The sequence below is a fragment of the Salvelinus fontinalis genome, chromosome 31 (assembly GCF_029448725.1).
Source record: "Salvelinus fontinalis isolate EN_2023a chromosome 31, ASM2944872v1, whole genome shotgun sequence".
NCBI classification, from domain to species: Eukaryota; Metazoa; Chordata; class Actinopteri; order Salmoniformes; family Salmonidae; genus Salvelinus; species Salvelinus fontinalis.
In genome coordinates, this window is record NC_074695.1 from 35924303 (window position 1) to 35939126 (window position 14824).

Here is a 14824-nt window from a genome sequence, read left to right on the forward strand (position 1 = left end):
AAGAGTATCATAAAGGCTGTATGATTTATGGAGTCAACTAATTGACAGTGCTACATTTTCACATTTCTATTTTTAATAATGTAAAATGCATTTTCCATATTATACAGTCTATGCTTGATATTTTATTCACAAGTTTGTGGCAAGTCTGTTGGAGCTAGGAACACAAGCATTTCACTACACCCACAATAACATCTGCTAAATATGTGTATGTGACCGATAAAATCTGATTTGAAGTCTAGAATTTCTCTTAATACTGACTTTTGCAGCAAGGCTAATGACTTTGGGAAAATCAAATCCAGTTGTGTTTAGATTATTCTCAGCTCCCTACCTTCACTCATGGCAAGACAGAACAGAGGACCACAAAGAACACAATTTAATTTTGTGTGCCGGTAATACGGCAGAAGTCTTATCCAGTTACTGACTGATATCTGCTAAGATTTCCTAAGCCTTTACAATGTGGAATATACTTTTCTTAACATCCATATTATAGACCAGGGGTACTCAACATCTTACCCTACGGGTCCGGAGCCTGCTGTTTTTTTTTCTACCTGATAATTAATTGCACACACCTGTTGTCCCAGGTCTAAATCAGTCCCTAATTAGAGGGGAACAATTAAAACATGCAGTGGAACTGGTTTTGAGGTCCAGAGTTGACTTTGAGGGTTATAGACCATTATTTATTCAGGTGAGAATTCTCCTCTTAAAAATGTCAACCAAGCCCTGCTGTGTTCTTCTTTTCGAATTATGTACCGTACAATTTTATAACAATAATCCAATGCAGTGTCCTCTAATGGTCAAAAAGTATAAAGTTTTTCATTTGGGACTATCAAATGAACAGTCAAGTCATATTGCCCCAGACAATGCCAGATAATTTACAGCTCATAGACCTGGGTTTCTTTCCCCTATGCTTAGGGTTCAGTCTAGGAATAACACAATTGGTTTACATCATGGACCATCTTATCTTCTTCTCAAGAAGATGGTTGACGTGCGTAAGGTCTTTAATCAGGACAACACTTGAAAGGCTGTGGGGCCAGACAGTATTCCAGGACTCGTTCTCAGAGCATGCGCAGATCAGCTGATAGTCATATTCACGGTAATTTTCAACATCTTGTCCCAGTCTGTAGTCTCCACGTCTTAAAATGACTACCATCATTCCTGTTCCAAAGAACTCCAACATTTCATGCCACAATGACTACCACCCTGTAGCACTCACATCTGTAATCATGAAGTGTTATGAAAGACTGGTTGTGACACATCAACTCCATCATCCCAGACACCCTAGATCCACTCGAATTTGCATACTACCCCAACAGATCCATAGACAACGCAATTGCACTCCACACTGCCCTCACCCACCTAGATAAGAGAATGCTGAGAATGCAAATAGTATGGGTAGCCATTTGATTAGATGTTCAGGAGTCTTATGGCTTGGGGGTAGAAGCTGTTTAGAAGCCTCTTGGACGTAGACTTGGCGCTCTGGTACTGCTTGACGTGTGGTAGCAGAGAGAACAGTCTTTGACTACGGTGACTGGAGTCTTTGACAATTTTTACGGCCTTCCTCTGACACCACCTGGTATAGTGGTCCTGGATGGCAGGAAGCTTGACCCCAGTGATGTACTCGGCCGTTCGCACTACCCTTTGCAGTTCCTTGCGGTCGGAGGCCGAGCAGTTGCCCAACCAGTCAGGATGCTCTCGATTGTACAGCTGTAGAACCTTTTGAGGATCTGAGGACCCGTGCCAAATCTTTTCAGTCTTCTGAGGGGTAATAGGTTTTGTCGTGCCCTCTTCACGACTGTCTCGGTGTGCTTGGACCATGTTAGGTTGTTGATGATGTGGACACCAAGGAACTTGAAGCTCTCAACCTGCTCCACTGCAGCCACGTCGGTGAGAATGGGGGCGTGCTCGGTCCTCTTTTTCCTGTAGTCCACATTCTTTTTCACTGCTTGGTATGGCAACAGCACCGCCCTTGATCACATGGAGCTACAGAGGGTGGTGTGGAGAGCCCAGTACATCACTGGGGCCGAGCTCCCTGCCATCCAGGACTTCTATATCAGGCTGTGTGAAAAGAAGGACCTGAAAATTGTTGAAGACTCCAGCCTCCCAAGCCATAGACTGTTCTCTCTGCCGCCGCACAGCAAGCGGTACCAGTGCATCTAGTATGACACCAACAGGCTCCTGAACAGCTTCTATCCTGATGCCTAGTCATCTTCCCCTGGTACATATCTACCTCTATCACTCCAGTATCCCCGTACATTGTAATTATGGTACTGGAACTGATGCTGTACATAGCTTCTTACTTTCTCGTGTTCTTATTTCTTATTTCTCATGTTTTTGTTCTGTCATTTGTTATTTTTTGTGCAACATTGATATTGATTACTGCATTGTTGGGTTTGGAGCTTGTAAGAAAGGCATGTCACTGTACTTGTGCACGTGACATTAAAATGTGAACCCTTAAAGTGCATTCCTTCACATTCTTTTTGAAAACTTGCTTGCAGACCTGGCCTTCACAGTATAACTCCTGAGAAAAGAGAATAGGAATATAAGATGCATAAGAGAATGTAGTTTATCTTTCTCTAGTCAGTGTGTCCAATCACCTTCCCAATCTGTTCACACACCAGCTTACTCCCCTTCATGTCACCCGCGACTGTATGATACAGAGCAAAAAGCATGTCCATCATTTTTGAAAGACTGACCTCGTAGTTCATGTAGGCTAGCTAGAACAAGCTCAATTACACTAATCATTATCACAAATGCCCTTTTAATGGGAACCTCAATATTCTTTGGATCTAATCTTTGACCAAAGTGGTTAATGTCAGGTTAGTCTCGCACAACCTGACTAGAAGGCTGGTCCAGGTCGTTAGGGTGCGTTCCGTCTCTAACTTTAACTGCAGACTGTTTGTGAAGGAACGCTCATTAATGACCTGGACCAGAGCTAGCTAAGCCAGTGCGAGACTTGGGAGTCTGGCTTTGCTAGACTTAAACAGGTTGCCTGGATCGCACCTTGCAGTGCCTAGTATCTAGCCCATTGGTGAAAGAGAAAGTATAGTTGCAGAATGGCCTGAGGATTTTGATTATGTTCAGGTCACTCTGTTACTCGATCACCTCCCCCAGCTTCAGCATCTGAGCGATTTTACAAACTGTGGGATCAATACCTGGGGATGGACAGAGTGTAAGAACACATGCTCAGACATACACTGAGTATTCCAAACATTAGGAACACCTTCCTAATATTGAGTTGCACCCTGACAAAGGCTTGAAGACACCAGCTGCTACTACCAAACATATTATGAACATGACTAGAGTCAATACAGTGATTGCTTGTATGATGTCAGATTATAAATCGTACATAATTGAAAATAAATAACCATTTTGCCTGTTTTGCTTGGGAACATATGAGATGAGGGTTTGGCCTGAGCCTTCATTCGGTCCTGCTAAATTGAGCACCACCGTAGCTAGGCTTGGTTTTCGATATATTGATCAAGAAACAGAAGTTAATTTTAGAAATAAGACAAGTCAAGATAGGAAGCGCTTGGCTGCATTGCCTTTGTTGCCAAACAACCAAAAAAAGGGAAATTCTGCAGTTTCAATCAACTCAGTGATTCCATAAAGTGCCTCTACTAATGCAACCACTGAGTGGGTATTGTATCTACACTTCAATCAACTATTGTAATACATTTCATGTTATTATCAGAACAATGCTTATCTGACCAGGAAAGTTAATAGTCTTCCTTTTTAATAACAAAAAAGCTACAAATAACCTGCATTTGAAGCAAACAGAATAGGTGTGAACGGTTGGGATTTCCTCATTATCAGATGTACAGTATTTTTCTTGGAGACAGCAATGACACTGACAGAAGTGTTCACAAGCTGCAAAACAAAGACAGCGTTTTATTTCTCTCAATACACACCATGCCGTTTGTATGTCACTCTAACCTACTATATCTGTAAACGACTTCCATATATACCAACTGCCTTTGCCTGAGGGAATTTGTCAAACACACTAAAGCCCCAGCATTTAAAAGGTACTCAAGGGTGGACGAGCATGTTAATCACTGCATTGCATTTCGAAATGAAACATTTCTGAAGTTATGTATCAGGCTCATTATAAATCAAGGAATTCTCATTTGTACACAAATAATCATGGGTTTCGATCTGTGCTATTATACAGATAAAGTGCTCTACGGACCAGATTGACTGTTAGTGCCAGATCAAGGGTTTACATTCTGGCACTTGGGATTGCCACTACTTGGGTGCTTATGCTATTCTACAAAACACAGTTATTCATTTAATCTTTAGCAGATTCACCCATTCTCTGAGGAGATGCCATACAAGAGGCTATTCTGGTGCAAACTCATTCTAGCACTGGTGAGCAGTCTACTTCAACTGATACAAAAATATCTGTGCATTCATTCACAAATCTTCTCAAACCAGTAAAAAGATAAATGTTTCTACTACACAGTCTCAAGTAGAGGAGGCTGGTGGGAGGAGCTGTAGGAAGACGGGCTAATTGTAACGGCTAGAAAATAAATTGTAAAGGTATCAAACATATGGAAACCACGTTTGACAAGGCATCAAGGCATTCAAGTTTGCAGCAGGCAATATGGCTGGCCACCTCAGCTGGAGGAGGGGCCGGTGTGTCTCTGAAGTGGGGCGAGGACGACGTCAGCGTTCTTCTGCTCACTCTCGGCACTGTACAGGCCGTGCTCCCGGATGTAGCTCACCACCGGGTCCGGCAGTAAGTAGCGGACGGTCTGGCCCCGGCACAGGGCCCGGCGCACATGCGTGGCCGAGATCTCGTTGGTCACCCACTCGCGGACCACGTGGATGTTCTTGCGGTGCTTCCACAGCACCTCCGATTGGTGGATGAACTTGTGGGCGTCACAGCCGTTGCGGGTGATGCACACCAGGCCATAGCGCCCCACAATCTCGGCAATGTCCTCGTGCTTCCACAGGTTGGGAACGCCGAAGGACTCCAGGACGTCCGCGCCGCACAGGAGTTTCAGCTGAGGGCCGTTGTCTAAATGGTTCATGGACAGATGAAGAATAGTTTATTAACTCATACAAGATTGAAATGTGTCTTCTGCTGTACCTAACCTCTGATATAAACACACATTAGGCTAGAAAGTCAGTGGGTTTAAGTAAAAGTGTGGGAATTGCCTGATTTCTGACAATGTCAAAAAGTTGGCCACAATATTCTGCACTAGTAGAGACAGCCTGTGCCGGTAAAACATGTAGCCAGCACCATGTACTTTACGTTTTTATTACCTCAGGGCAGATCACTTGCTGTTCCACCATACCAGTCTTCAGGTGGCATGACTAGTTGTCACTGGTTTCTATAAAACCAAACCCTATGTGGGTGGTAATGTCCCAGACAGACAGTAGTACTCAACAGTTGCTGGCTCAATGAGTTAGAACATGGTGCTGGCAACAAGAGGGTTGTCGGTTTTAGTTTATTAATATGACCATTTAAAAAAAAACAAGCACACAAAAATGTGAAAAAGCCATATATGCACATGAGTAAAATCATCAAGGATAAAGTCTGAGACCTAATTCCATTGTGGTTAAATTTCCAAATGGGCCAAATAATGAGTATGTCACTATCAATGGTTCTGTAAGTCACTTTGGTCACTAAAATGACCAAAATTGTCATTACTAATCTGAGTGGAATTGATAGTAAGAAACAATATAGCAGTGTCCATATAACAATGAATCCCATTGTGTTACCTGCCCTGGGTGTTACACAGCATCCTCCTCTCCAAAGCAGAGCTAGTAGCAACTTCTGGGTAGTAAGAAATGTGTGCATTTGTCTGTGGTCTCGGAATGCTCGTGGAGAATGTTTCTCCTTTTTTACCTCTCCTTGTGTGATATGAGGATGGATCCTCAAAAGCGTGCTTTGTCGCCTCAATCCTCCTCTTCTTTGCAGTGTCCACATAGTCATTGTTCTGTTCCGCTGTCATCAGTTCTTTATAATGATGCCTTAAGTGCAGACAACAATTCAATTGACACGAGGGAGATAAAGCCCAATGGAACCAAGCAAGGATCATGGCAGAGTAGCTTCACTTGTTATTATGTTTACAAAATGTCACAACTAAATTACTTTTGGGTCGTTCCATTTGTTTTCAATAACTTTGACCGCAGACCTTTGATTTGAACAAAACTTGCTATACATACTGTATTTGCCCATGGCAGAAGTAGTCAGAAAGTAGCTTTATGAAACCTGAAGGCTAAAACATTAAGGAGAGAGGTGCTCAGTTGACATTTTGCATACCCCACCCTACCATGAGTGCCGTAGGAAAGTATTCAGACCCCTTGACTTTTTCCACGTTACAAATTGATTGAAGAGTTCTCATCAATCTACACACAATACCCCATAATGACAAAGCAAAAACAGGTTTTTAGAAATGTTTGCTCATTTATTTAAAAAAAAAAATACTGAAATATAACATTTACATTAGTATTCAGACCCTTTACTCAGTACTTTGTTGAAGCACCTTTGGCAAAGATTACAGCATCGAGTCTTCTTGGGTATGATGCTACAAGCTTGGCACACCTGTATTTGGGGAGATTCTCCCATTATCTTCTGGATCTCACTGCATTGTGTGGTTGAAGATGAGTAAAAAGGCATCAAGTGGCAGTTGATCTATCTAGGAAATGTAACTCCTCGCTCTCCTGAGCAAATACCCACCACCACTTTCTCTCCTATGTCAGCACCCCGTAGTGATTTAACAGACAAACTACAGACCTTGATGATGAGAGATCTCAGATAGCGAGCTGAAGAACCTTGCCACACCCCAAGCAATAGCCTCAAGACCTGAACAGATCATTGAAGCCATCATCAGATGCTAGGGCCAAAATCAAAGCTCTCCACCAACAGGTAGAAGAACACCATACCTGCAATGGTGATCCATCTAACTCAGACCAGCTACATGTCCAGGGCCAAAGAGAAATTAAAATGTATTCTGCTATAACTGTGGTGAAGATGGCCACTCTTCCAGGAACTGTCAGAAAAGGAGAGAATGTAGAGGAATTCAACAGAAGCTTCATCCGTGCTCAAGGAAGATCAGGAAACAGCAGAGGGGGACAGTAAAGGAGCCTACAGTGTCTCCTGTAAAAGTGAAAACCCTGTCATGCCATCGTAGACAGTGGCAAGCATCCACCGGTAGTTCTACAAAGACAACACCTCCTTCTCCGGCCTTTAGAAGGAATAACCTTGTGGGGCCTAAGTGAGAGCAACTACCCTATGACGGCTATATCAGCATCACCATTGAGATCTCCTGTGACGCTGTAGGCATCCAGCAGCCCATTGAAAAACTCTTGCCCTTGTGTGTCCTGAGCCCCCCATGCAGGGAGACCCCTCCATGTTCACTGGGTCCAACCGTTCCAGACCAGCTACTTTCCAATGCATAATGGAGAAGGATGTCGGCGACATGAACCTCCTTGCAGGGCTGGTCTACCTGGATGACCTCATTCTGTTTGGGAAAACCTTGAAGGGACATGAAGAAAGGCTGATGAAGGTCCTGGACTGTCTGGAAAGCCTCAGGCCTCCATCGACAAGTGCCAGTTCTGCCAGACCTCAGTGAAATACCTGGGCCACAGTCTCCGACCAAGGTATCGATGCCCTCCCCTCATGGCCCAGACCAGAAAACCTCAAGGCCCTCCAGTCGTTTCTTGGGTTCTGTGGATACTACCGGTGGTAAGTGAAAAGGATACACTTCTGTCGTAAGATCCCTCCATGAGATTCCGAGGTTACGCCCCCAAGAGAAAATGGCACGCCCACCAGTCCTCCCCCTAGAGTCACCTACCAGGAGGAGAAGGAGCTGTTTGGAAAACAATGGACAGCAGTGTGAGAGAGCCTTCCAGAACATCATCGAACGCCTCACCAGCTCACCTGTGCTCACCTTCGCTGACCCTGAGAAGCTCTACGTCCTCCACACTGACGCCAGTCAGTGGCAGGGTGGAGTGCTCTACCAGGAGTACCCTGAGGGATGGAGACCAGTGGCTTATGCAAGCTGGACCTTGTCCAGGACAGAGAAGATCCAGCTCACAAGCTTGAGTTCCTGGGGATAAAGGGGGCAGTGTCGGACAAGTTTCATGATTATCTGTACGGAGCAAATTTCCTGGTGCACAAGGACAATAACCTCCTCACCTATGTGCAAGCCACTGCCAAGCTGGATGCTACAGGCCAGAGGGGGATGGCCGCTCTCGCCAACTACGAGTTCAAGTTGTAGTACAAGCCAGAGCGAGTGAACATTGCTGCTGATGCCCTATCAAGATGTCCACACATCAGTGCTGAAGAGGCTGGAGACTGGTTTGAAATCCCCTCACCAGGAGTCAGAGCCACTTGCCAAGCGATGACTGCCAACAACTCTTAAGACAGTATCTCAGAGTGTGCATCTTGGAACATAAAGGCCCAGCCCGAGGCTGAAGCCTTTGTGAACTTCACTGCTCTAAAGATGGGACTATCCTGCGCGAGGATCTGCAATGTGCTCCGGGACCCAGTAATATCCACTGTCAGCAAAGATATTTCCAGAGGCTACAGTGTTCACCCTGACTGCACCTGTCGCAGTTAACCCAGAACCCGAAGGAGCCACAGAAGATGGACTGGAGGGACCCTGAAGAGGAAGCTGTCCAGCCCTCCCCAGATCCACAGTGGACACTCAGACCATCCCAGAACTGCCAAACAAGAGAGTGGTGAAGGCACTAGTTAGGCTGTTTATGAGGAGTTAGGTACACTGCACAACACTACCGTATTACACTGAGGTATACAGGTATTTTGTATAATAAGGGTATTTATTTTCTTGAATGAAACATGAATGTTTCTGTGTACTTATGTCAAGCTATGACACATTGACGATGCTGTGTGTGTATCAACGTATTGCATTCTTCTGAGGTCAAAGGTGTTAGGTCTTGTCGGGAGGCTAAGTTTATTTTGTGAGGGGTGTATGTAACTCCTGGTTACTTATTGTGTACTGACCATTGTTGCATGTGAGACATATTTGGGAGATGGACCAGTTGCTAGGGAACAGTGCGACATATGAGAGGGAACTAGAAGCAATCAACATTTGCTAATTAGTTGTTTCAAGCAGTTTAAAGTTGTGTAACTCACTGACCAGTGAAAATAAAAGTAGTATATATGATGAACATTTAGTTGAGGATCCCCGGTCACCATGAGTACAGTGAGGGATTTGTTGCTTGTACTTTCTCAGACAGAGGATCAACAAGCTACTCTTTCTGTCTCTCAACCGCTATACCGAGAGACAGCGTTAACATGGTCGTGAGTTGCCACTGGTCGTGGTAAAAGAGAGAGGAGTTCAGAGTTGGAGTGGTCCCATTATAATTGAAGAAGACCGATTTAGTTTTTGTTTCACAAAAGGAACTGTGTCGGGCCGTTCCAGTGTGTTTTATTGGGACAGCCACAGGTCTGTTGACTAGAGGTTTCCATTCACGCGCAGCGCCTCGGTCACGCACGAGTAAAGCTTGGAATGGATTCTTGGACACAGAACCGAGTTTATTTGGGACTGAGAATTTTTCTTGTTTCTTTTATTGTGTTTAAGGGAGGGGATCCCCATTTTAAAGTATCTATGAGCATTCTCATAGGTGTTAAACCCTGGTACTAGGTACAAACTGATATGAACTCCGGTCCCTCAGAAGAGAGGGCCACATTAGCATTTGTGAAATTATTTTTGACATGATATGAAAGTAAAAGGCTTTATGTTTCTAGATCCGTATCACAATTGAGAATGGATTCACGTTTACATGGGTTTTTTGGCTGCCAGTCTACCGCTGAAAATAACATAAGGTCCTTGGACCTTAAGGAGTAACAGTAGGCTCCTTAAGAGTACATCTTGGCATAGGTTACCCTGGATAAATGTAATACAAGAGTCTTGCAGTGCAAGTAATGCTTTTTTTTCTTTTTGTATCACACAAACTCACCAAATCAAAATAGATTTGACAACCCCTCTCAATAACTAAGCTACAGTCTCCACACACAAATGATCAGCACTCACCGCATCACTTTAGCTGTCTCCACCCAGTCAGGCTGCTGGCTCTCCCATGCATCTACCTTGATCCAGTCAGAGGTGTCTGTGGCCAGCCTGGCCATATCTACACGGTGACAGGCCTCAATCAGACCCTTCTTCTTATAGCCGTCACCCACTGCAGAGATGATGCCCCTCACAACTATGTACTGTCCTGAGACAAAGAAAGAGGAGTTGGGCCAGCTAATTTTGTAGAGCACACAATGACAATACAAATTCAGTTAAATACAAAATACTACCACTCTTATTTGACTAGGTCTACTTCTCATAATTTGGAAGCAATCCAAATGTCTGAGGAAGTAGGTCCTAAACTCACAAAACACAACAAAGTGATGATTTACAAATGTATAATGTAAAGAGATATCTACTGCAGCCCTCATCATTCACATACAACACCCGTTCTACCAGTCACATTCTGTTAAAGGTCCCAAAAAGCACACATATCCCTGGGTCGCTCATCTTTTCAGTTTGCTGCAGCTAGCGACTGTAACAAGCTGCAACAAACTCAAACTGGACAGTTTTATCTCAATCTCTTCATTCAAAGAATCAATCATGGACACTCTTACTGACAGTTGTGGCTGCTTTGCGTGATGCATTGTTGTCTCTACCTTCTTGCTGTTGTCTGTGCCCAATAACATTTGTACCATGTTTTGTGCTGCTACCATGTTGTTGTTGTGCTGTCATGTGTTGTTTCTTTGCTATGTAGTTGTCTTAGGTCTCTCTTTATGTAGTGTTGTCTCTCGTCATGGTGTGTTTTGTCATATTTTTATTATATTATTTTTAATCCCAGCCCACATCCCCGCAGGAGGGTTTTTGCATTTTGGTAGGCCGTCATTGTAAATAAGAATGTGTTCTTAACTGACTTGCCTAGTTAAATAAAGGTTAAATAAAAAAGATATTTAAAAAAAATCTGTTGACAGATGACAAAATATCAGACATACCTGTATCTTCCAGGTAATCCCGTGCCAATTCAAACATACGCAGGTGCATATTGGTTATGGGGTTGAAAGACCCACAAGCCAGCAGAACCACTTTGGTTAGATCTTGAGGCTCCATTGATTACAGTACATAGGAACGATAAGGACAGTCTAGGCTGAAAGAGAGAAACATACAAAGATATGTTGACAAAGCTGTGTGACAGGGAGGGTTTAGATTTCAAAACTCTTCACTGAATGTGTATACGTTGTGTGGATGTGTCTTGCCCATTGCACAGTTCACTTTTTGATGCCTTTGACACATTTAATTTATTTCTTATATTTTATAGTATTTCAGAAAAGATCATTAAAAAAATGTAAAGGGGTGAATACTTTTTCAAGGCTCTTTGAACAATTCTGTGACTAATCCATTTTGCATTACTTTAAATGTGATAGGCTAAACATGACATATGACTTATGAATAGAATCTAAGCACAACCGTCCCGCGTTTGGCCTGGGTAGGCCTTCATTGTAAATGAGAATTTGTTCTTAACTGACTTGCCTAGTTAAATAAAGGTTAAATAAATCCAATACAAATAAATTAATGAAGCCCATAGATAGAATGTTGGTAGCATAGGTCTATGTATGCCTTACTGTGTAAGCCTACTACATTATGATATCAATCTTATGGGTTTTTGACTTGCAAAAGTGAAAGTGTGCAACAAAGAGCTTTAAGAGATGCACCATGTAACGTTAACCTTGGAATGCCCCAGTGTTGGCTAATTAGCTCAGATTGTCCTTAATGAGGTTCAAACTCACAACCTTTGGGTTGCTAGGCATTCGCGATATTACACTCATCCAGCCACCCTACTTTCGTTGATGCCTTAACATACTAAATGGAGTTTCTCGAATTGACATACAGAATAATAAGAAATGCTCCAAGAACAGATTGCAACAATAACTTTTTAACTACTTTGCCACCATTTAGCATGTTAGCTAACCCTTTACACGCAACTCATAAACGTAAACCCTAGCTAACGTTAGCCATCTAGCTTGAATTCGTAACATACATTTAGCAATTCGCAACATATTGTACGTTTTGCAAATTCATAACACATTGTACGTTTTGCAAATGTTGTTAAATATAATACGAATTGTAACGTTAATTGGGTGATGGACATCCACAAACTAATACATACCATACGAAACGTAACATATCATACTAAATGGAGTGTCTCGAAATGCTCTGAGACCAGGTTGCAACAACGGGTCTCAAAGCGTCCGCATAATAGGTTCGGTTTGCTCCGAGCCAGAAGTAAACGTCTGTGCCATTTACTCCCTTAAAAAGACAGTAGCTTGAAAAACAAGAAAAAAAACGTAAATTTGTCCCTCTAGAGACACTGTACGCAACAATACACAGTAACACTTCTTCAAAATGTGTCAGACTCAATCTAAGATAAATCAAGGAATATGTCATTCATTTTTACTTAGAGGTCTTAATCGCGCAATTTTACAGTTAACTAAGACTAAGTATAACTAAGTATTTCTCAAGTGAAAAAATGTGCACAAAACTAGTCTTCTGTCATTGAACGACAACACACACTTAATTGAAGAATGACTACTGCTGACGAAGGGGCGTTGACAGTTAAGAACAAATTCTTATTTACAATGACGGCCTACTCCTGCCAAACCCTAACCCGGACGATGCTGGGCCAATTGTGCGCCGCCCTATGGGACTCCCAATCACAGCCGGTTGTGATACAGCCTGGAATTGAACCAGGGTCTGTAGTGATGCCACTAGTACTGAGATGCAGTGCCTTAGACCGCTGCGCCACTCTGGAGCTTGACTCAAAAAAAGTGGTAAGTGCTATCCGATATCCTTTTGACGTCCATACCCGAGACCTAAACCTAACCTCAGCCCCTTCCTTTTTCGGTGGGGTTTAACGGGAAGTCTTCAATACTCCATGAAAATTTAAGGCTATTTCGATCATCTAGCTAAAATATTAACCTATTTTGACTAACAAGCCATGGCAATGGACAATAAAACAACCCTGAAAACATTTTTCTTCTATATCATGGCAGTCCGCACAACAATAGTTTAAGTGCATGCCGCCACCTACTGTGCAAGAATGTACGATCAATCATGACCTGCCCAATTCTGTACTACCATGAAAATAAATTCTAAACCAAATAAATCCCTAACTTCTACCACAACCTCCTCCCCATTAAACTGTATCTATATCATGCTGAACCACTCCACCCTGAGCATTGCTCAGCATGTCAACAACCATTTCAACAGTAACATCTGTTACCCCCAATATCTCTTTTGCCATCTCCACAATAACCTTCAAACTGTCATTTTTGTTTTCCACAACCCAAGTTGTACTGATAATCTTATCAATATAATTCATTATCAAAGTGTCCTTTGACACTGCACATTCATGAGTACACGATTTCTGAACAGGCCTCAAAATCATGCCAGGTCCATCAGAAGCACCAGCCCCGACAGTAGACCCACTACAGGCACATCCATGTATGCTCCATCAGTCCGCACTGTAGTTCTACCAATCTGTTTTATATGGCCTCTGCATACGATACATCATGACTGATCCTGTATCTCTGAGCCTCTCTCTGTACCTTGCATCCACCAAATGCTGCACTGTGTTCTCCCCCACAATTACAGCACGTATCCTTCACACTGCTTCCACATTCACCGTAATCATGTGCGCCTTAACACTTGGCACATCTTTTCTTTCCTTTACACTGAGCAGCTACATGTCCCATTCTTTGGCATTTAAAACACTGCAGTGCATGGGACAAATCATCTAACATTGAAACTAAGGAATCCTATCTGTACTTTTCCCGGCAAGACTCTCTCAAACCTCAGCATCACTGATAACCTTTCACTTCTTTGATCCTCTTTCCTACTGATCAACCTTTTGGCCTCAATCCCTTTGACTCCCTTGACATGTCCTTTAATATCATCTGTAAACATAGATATATTGGGACCCAAGTGAGGACTACCCTTAACCTAGCATAAGCACCAGGTACATACATGGCTTTTAATCTTCATCCCATTCAATGTTTCTATTTTCAATATCTCCCCCTTGTTCCCACACAATATTAACAATCTACCATTTCCAATGAAGCGAGCTAATTTCACTTCACCTACCTCTTTCTCTGCGGCATTAGTTAGTTAGTCAGATAGGGTCTCACTTACACCCTGTGGTCTCATCATACACAATCACCACTTTCCACTCCAACACATCACTACTCTTGCATCCTACCTTGGCCCTCTTTATGCTTTCTTTACAAGACGATTCACTACTTTCTGTATAATGATCTCTCTTCTTCCTATGTCTTTTCACTACCGAACATTCCGGCCCTTGACCCTCATCCTCACGCTCCATACCATCAGAACTGACACCCATATTGTTCGCATTCCAACACAGCTGCTGCTGCTGCTGCTTCACCAACTTTCCCTCAATTTCCTCCATTTCATCTGCACTACTCGCCGCCATTTCCCATTAACCTCTTACCACATTTCTGCAATAGCGAAACAATACTCGACGATGTCAAACAACTCTCACGTGTGATCAAACAATCTGTCTCATTCGTTTCTAGTCGCCTCCTTACACAGTTCACCCGCAAACGTGTCAATCCCTCAATCTTCCCAGATCCCTGAAAACATTCGCTTGATTTCCCCAAGATACAAGGAACCTAACACTGAAATGACTCTTTAAAATGTAATGCACTTCCTGTAATACTAATCGGTCTTTGATTGGAGAGGATTAAAATAGAGACATATGATTGGACATAAAATAACCGGAAAGGAAAAGGCCGCACCCACGGAATAAGAGTCAAGTCTAGATG

General features: G+C 43.0%; 1 protein-coding gene across 6 annotated transcripts; it reads right to left on the reverse strand.

The window, feature by feature from the left end:
• Window positions 1–2167: 2167 nt before the first annotated feature.
• Window positions 2168–14715, reverse strand: nmnat1 (nicotinamide nucleotide adenylyltransferase 1). Of its 6 annotated transcripts, XM_055892395.1 has the most exons (6): window positions 14588–14714; window positions 12151–12306; window positions 10979–11130; window positions 10008–10191; window positions 5852–5976; window positions 3858–5017 (listed from the first exon to the last, which is right to left on the reverse strand). In XM_055892395.1, exons 3-6 carry the CDS (start codon window positions 11091–11093, stop codon window positions 4614–4616), a joined length of 828 nt encoding a protein of 275 aa, XP_055748370.1. In that variant the 5' UTR covers window positions 11094–11130; window positions 12151–12306; window positions 14588–14714; the 3' UTR covers window positions 3858–4613. The 6 variants fall into 6 exon arrangements, with proteins under 6 accessions (XP_055748373.1, XP_055748370.1, XP_055748369.1 ...); XM_055892394.1 differs by lacking the exon at window positions 12151–12306; XM_055892396.1 differs by lacking the exons at window positions 12151–12306; window positions 14588–14714 and adding an exon at window positions 14491–14573.
• Between the last annotated feature and the right edge of the window lie 109 nt (window positions 14716–14824).

Excerpts from the sequence above, each read along its gene's own strand:
- nmnat1 (XM_055892394.1), bottom strand. The coding sequence starts at position 11,093 with ATGGAGCCTCAAGATCTAACCAAAGTGGTTCTGCTGGCTTGTGGGTCT. Across the intron at positions 10,192-10,978 it reads GGATTACCTGGAAGATACAG|GACAGTACATAGTTGTGAGG; the intron begins GTATGTCTGATA and ends TCTTTGTCTCAG. Across the intron at positions 5,018-5,851 it reads CTCATATCACACAAGGAGAG|ACAACGGCCCTCAGCTGAAA; the intron begins GTAAAAAAGGAG and ends TGAACCATTTAG.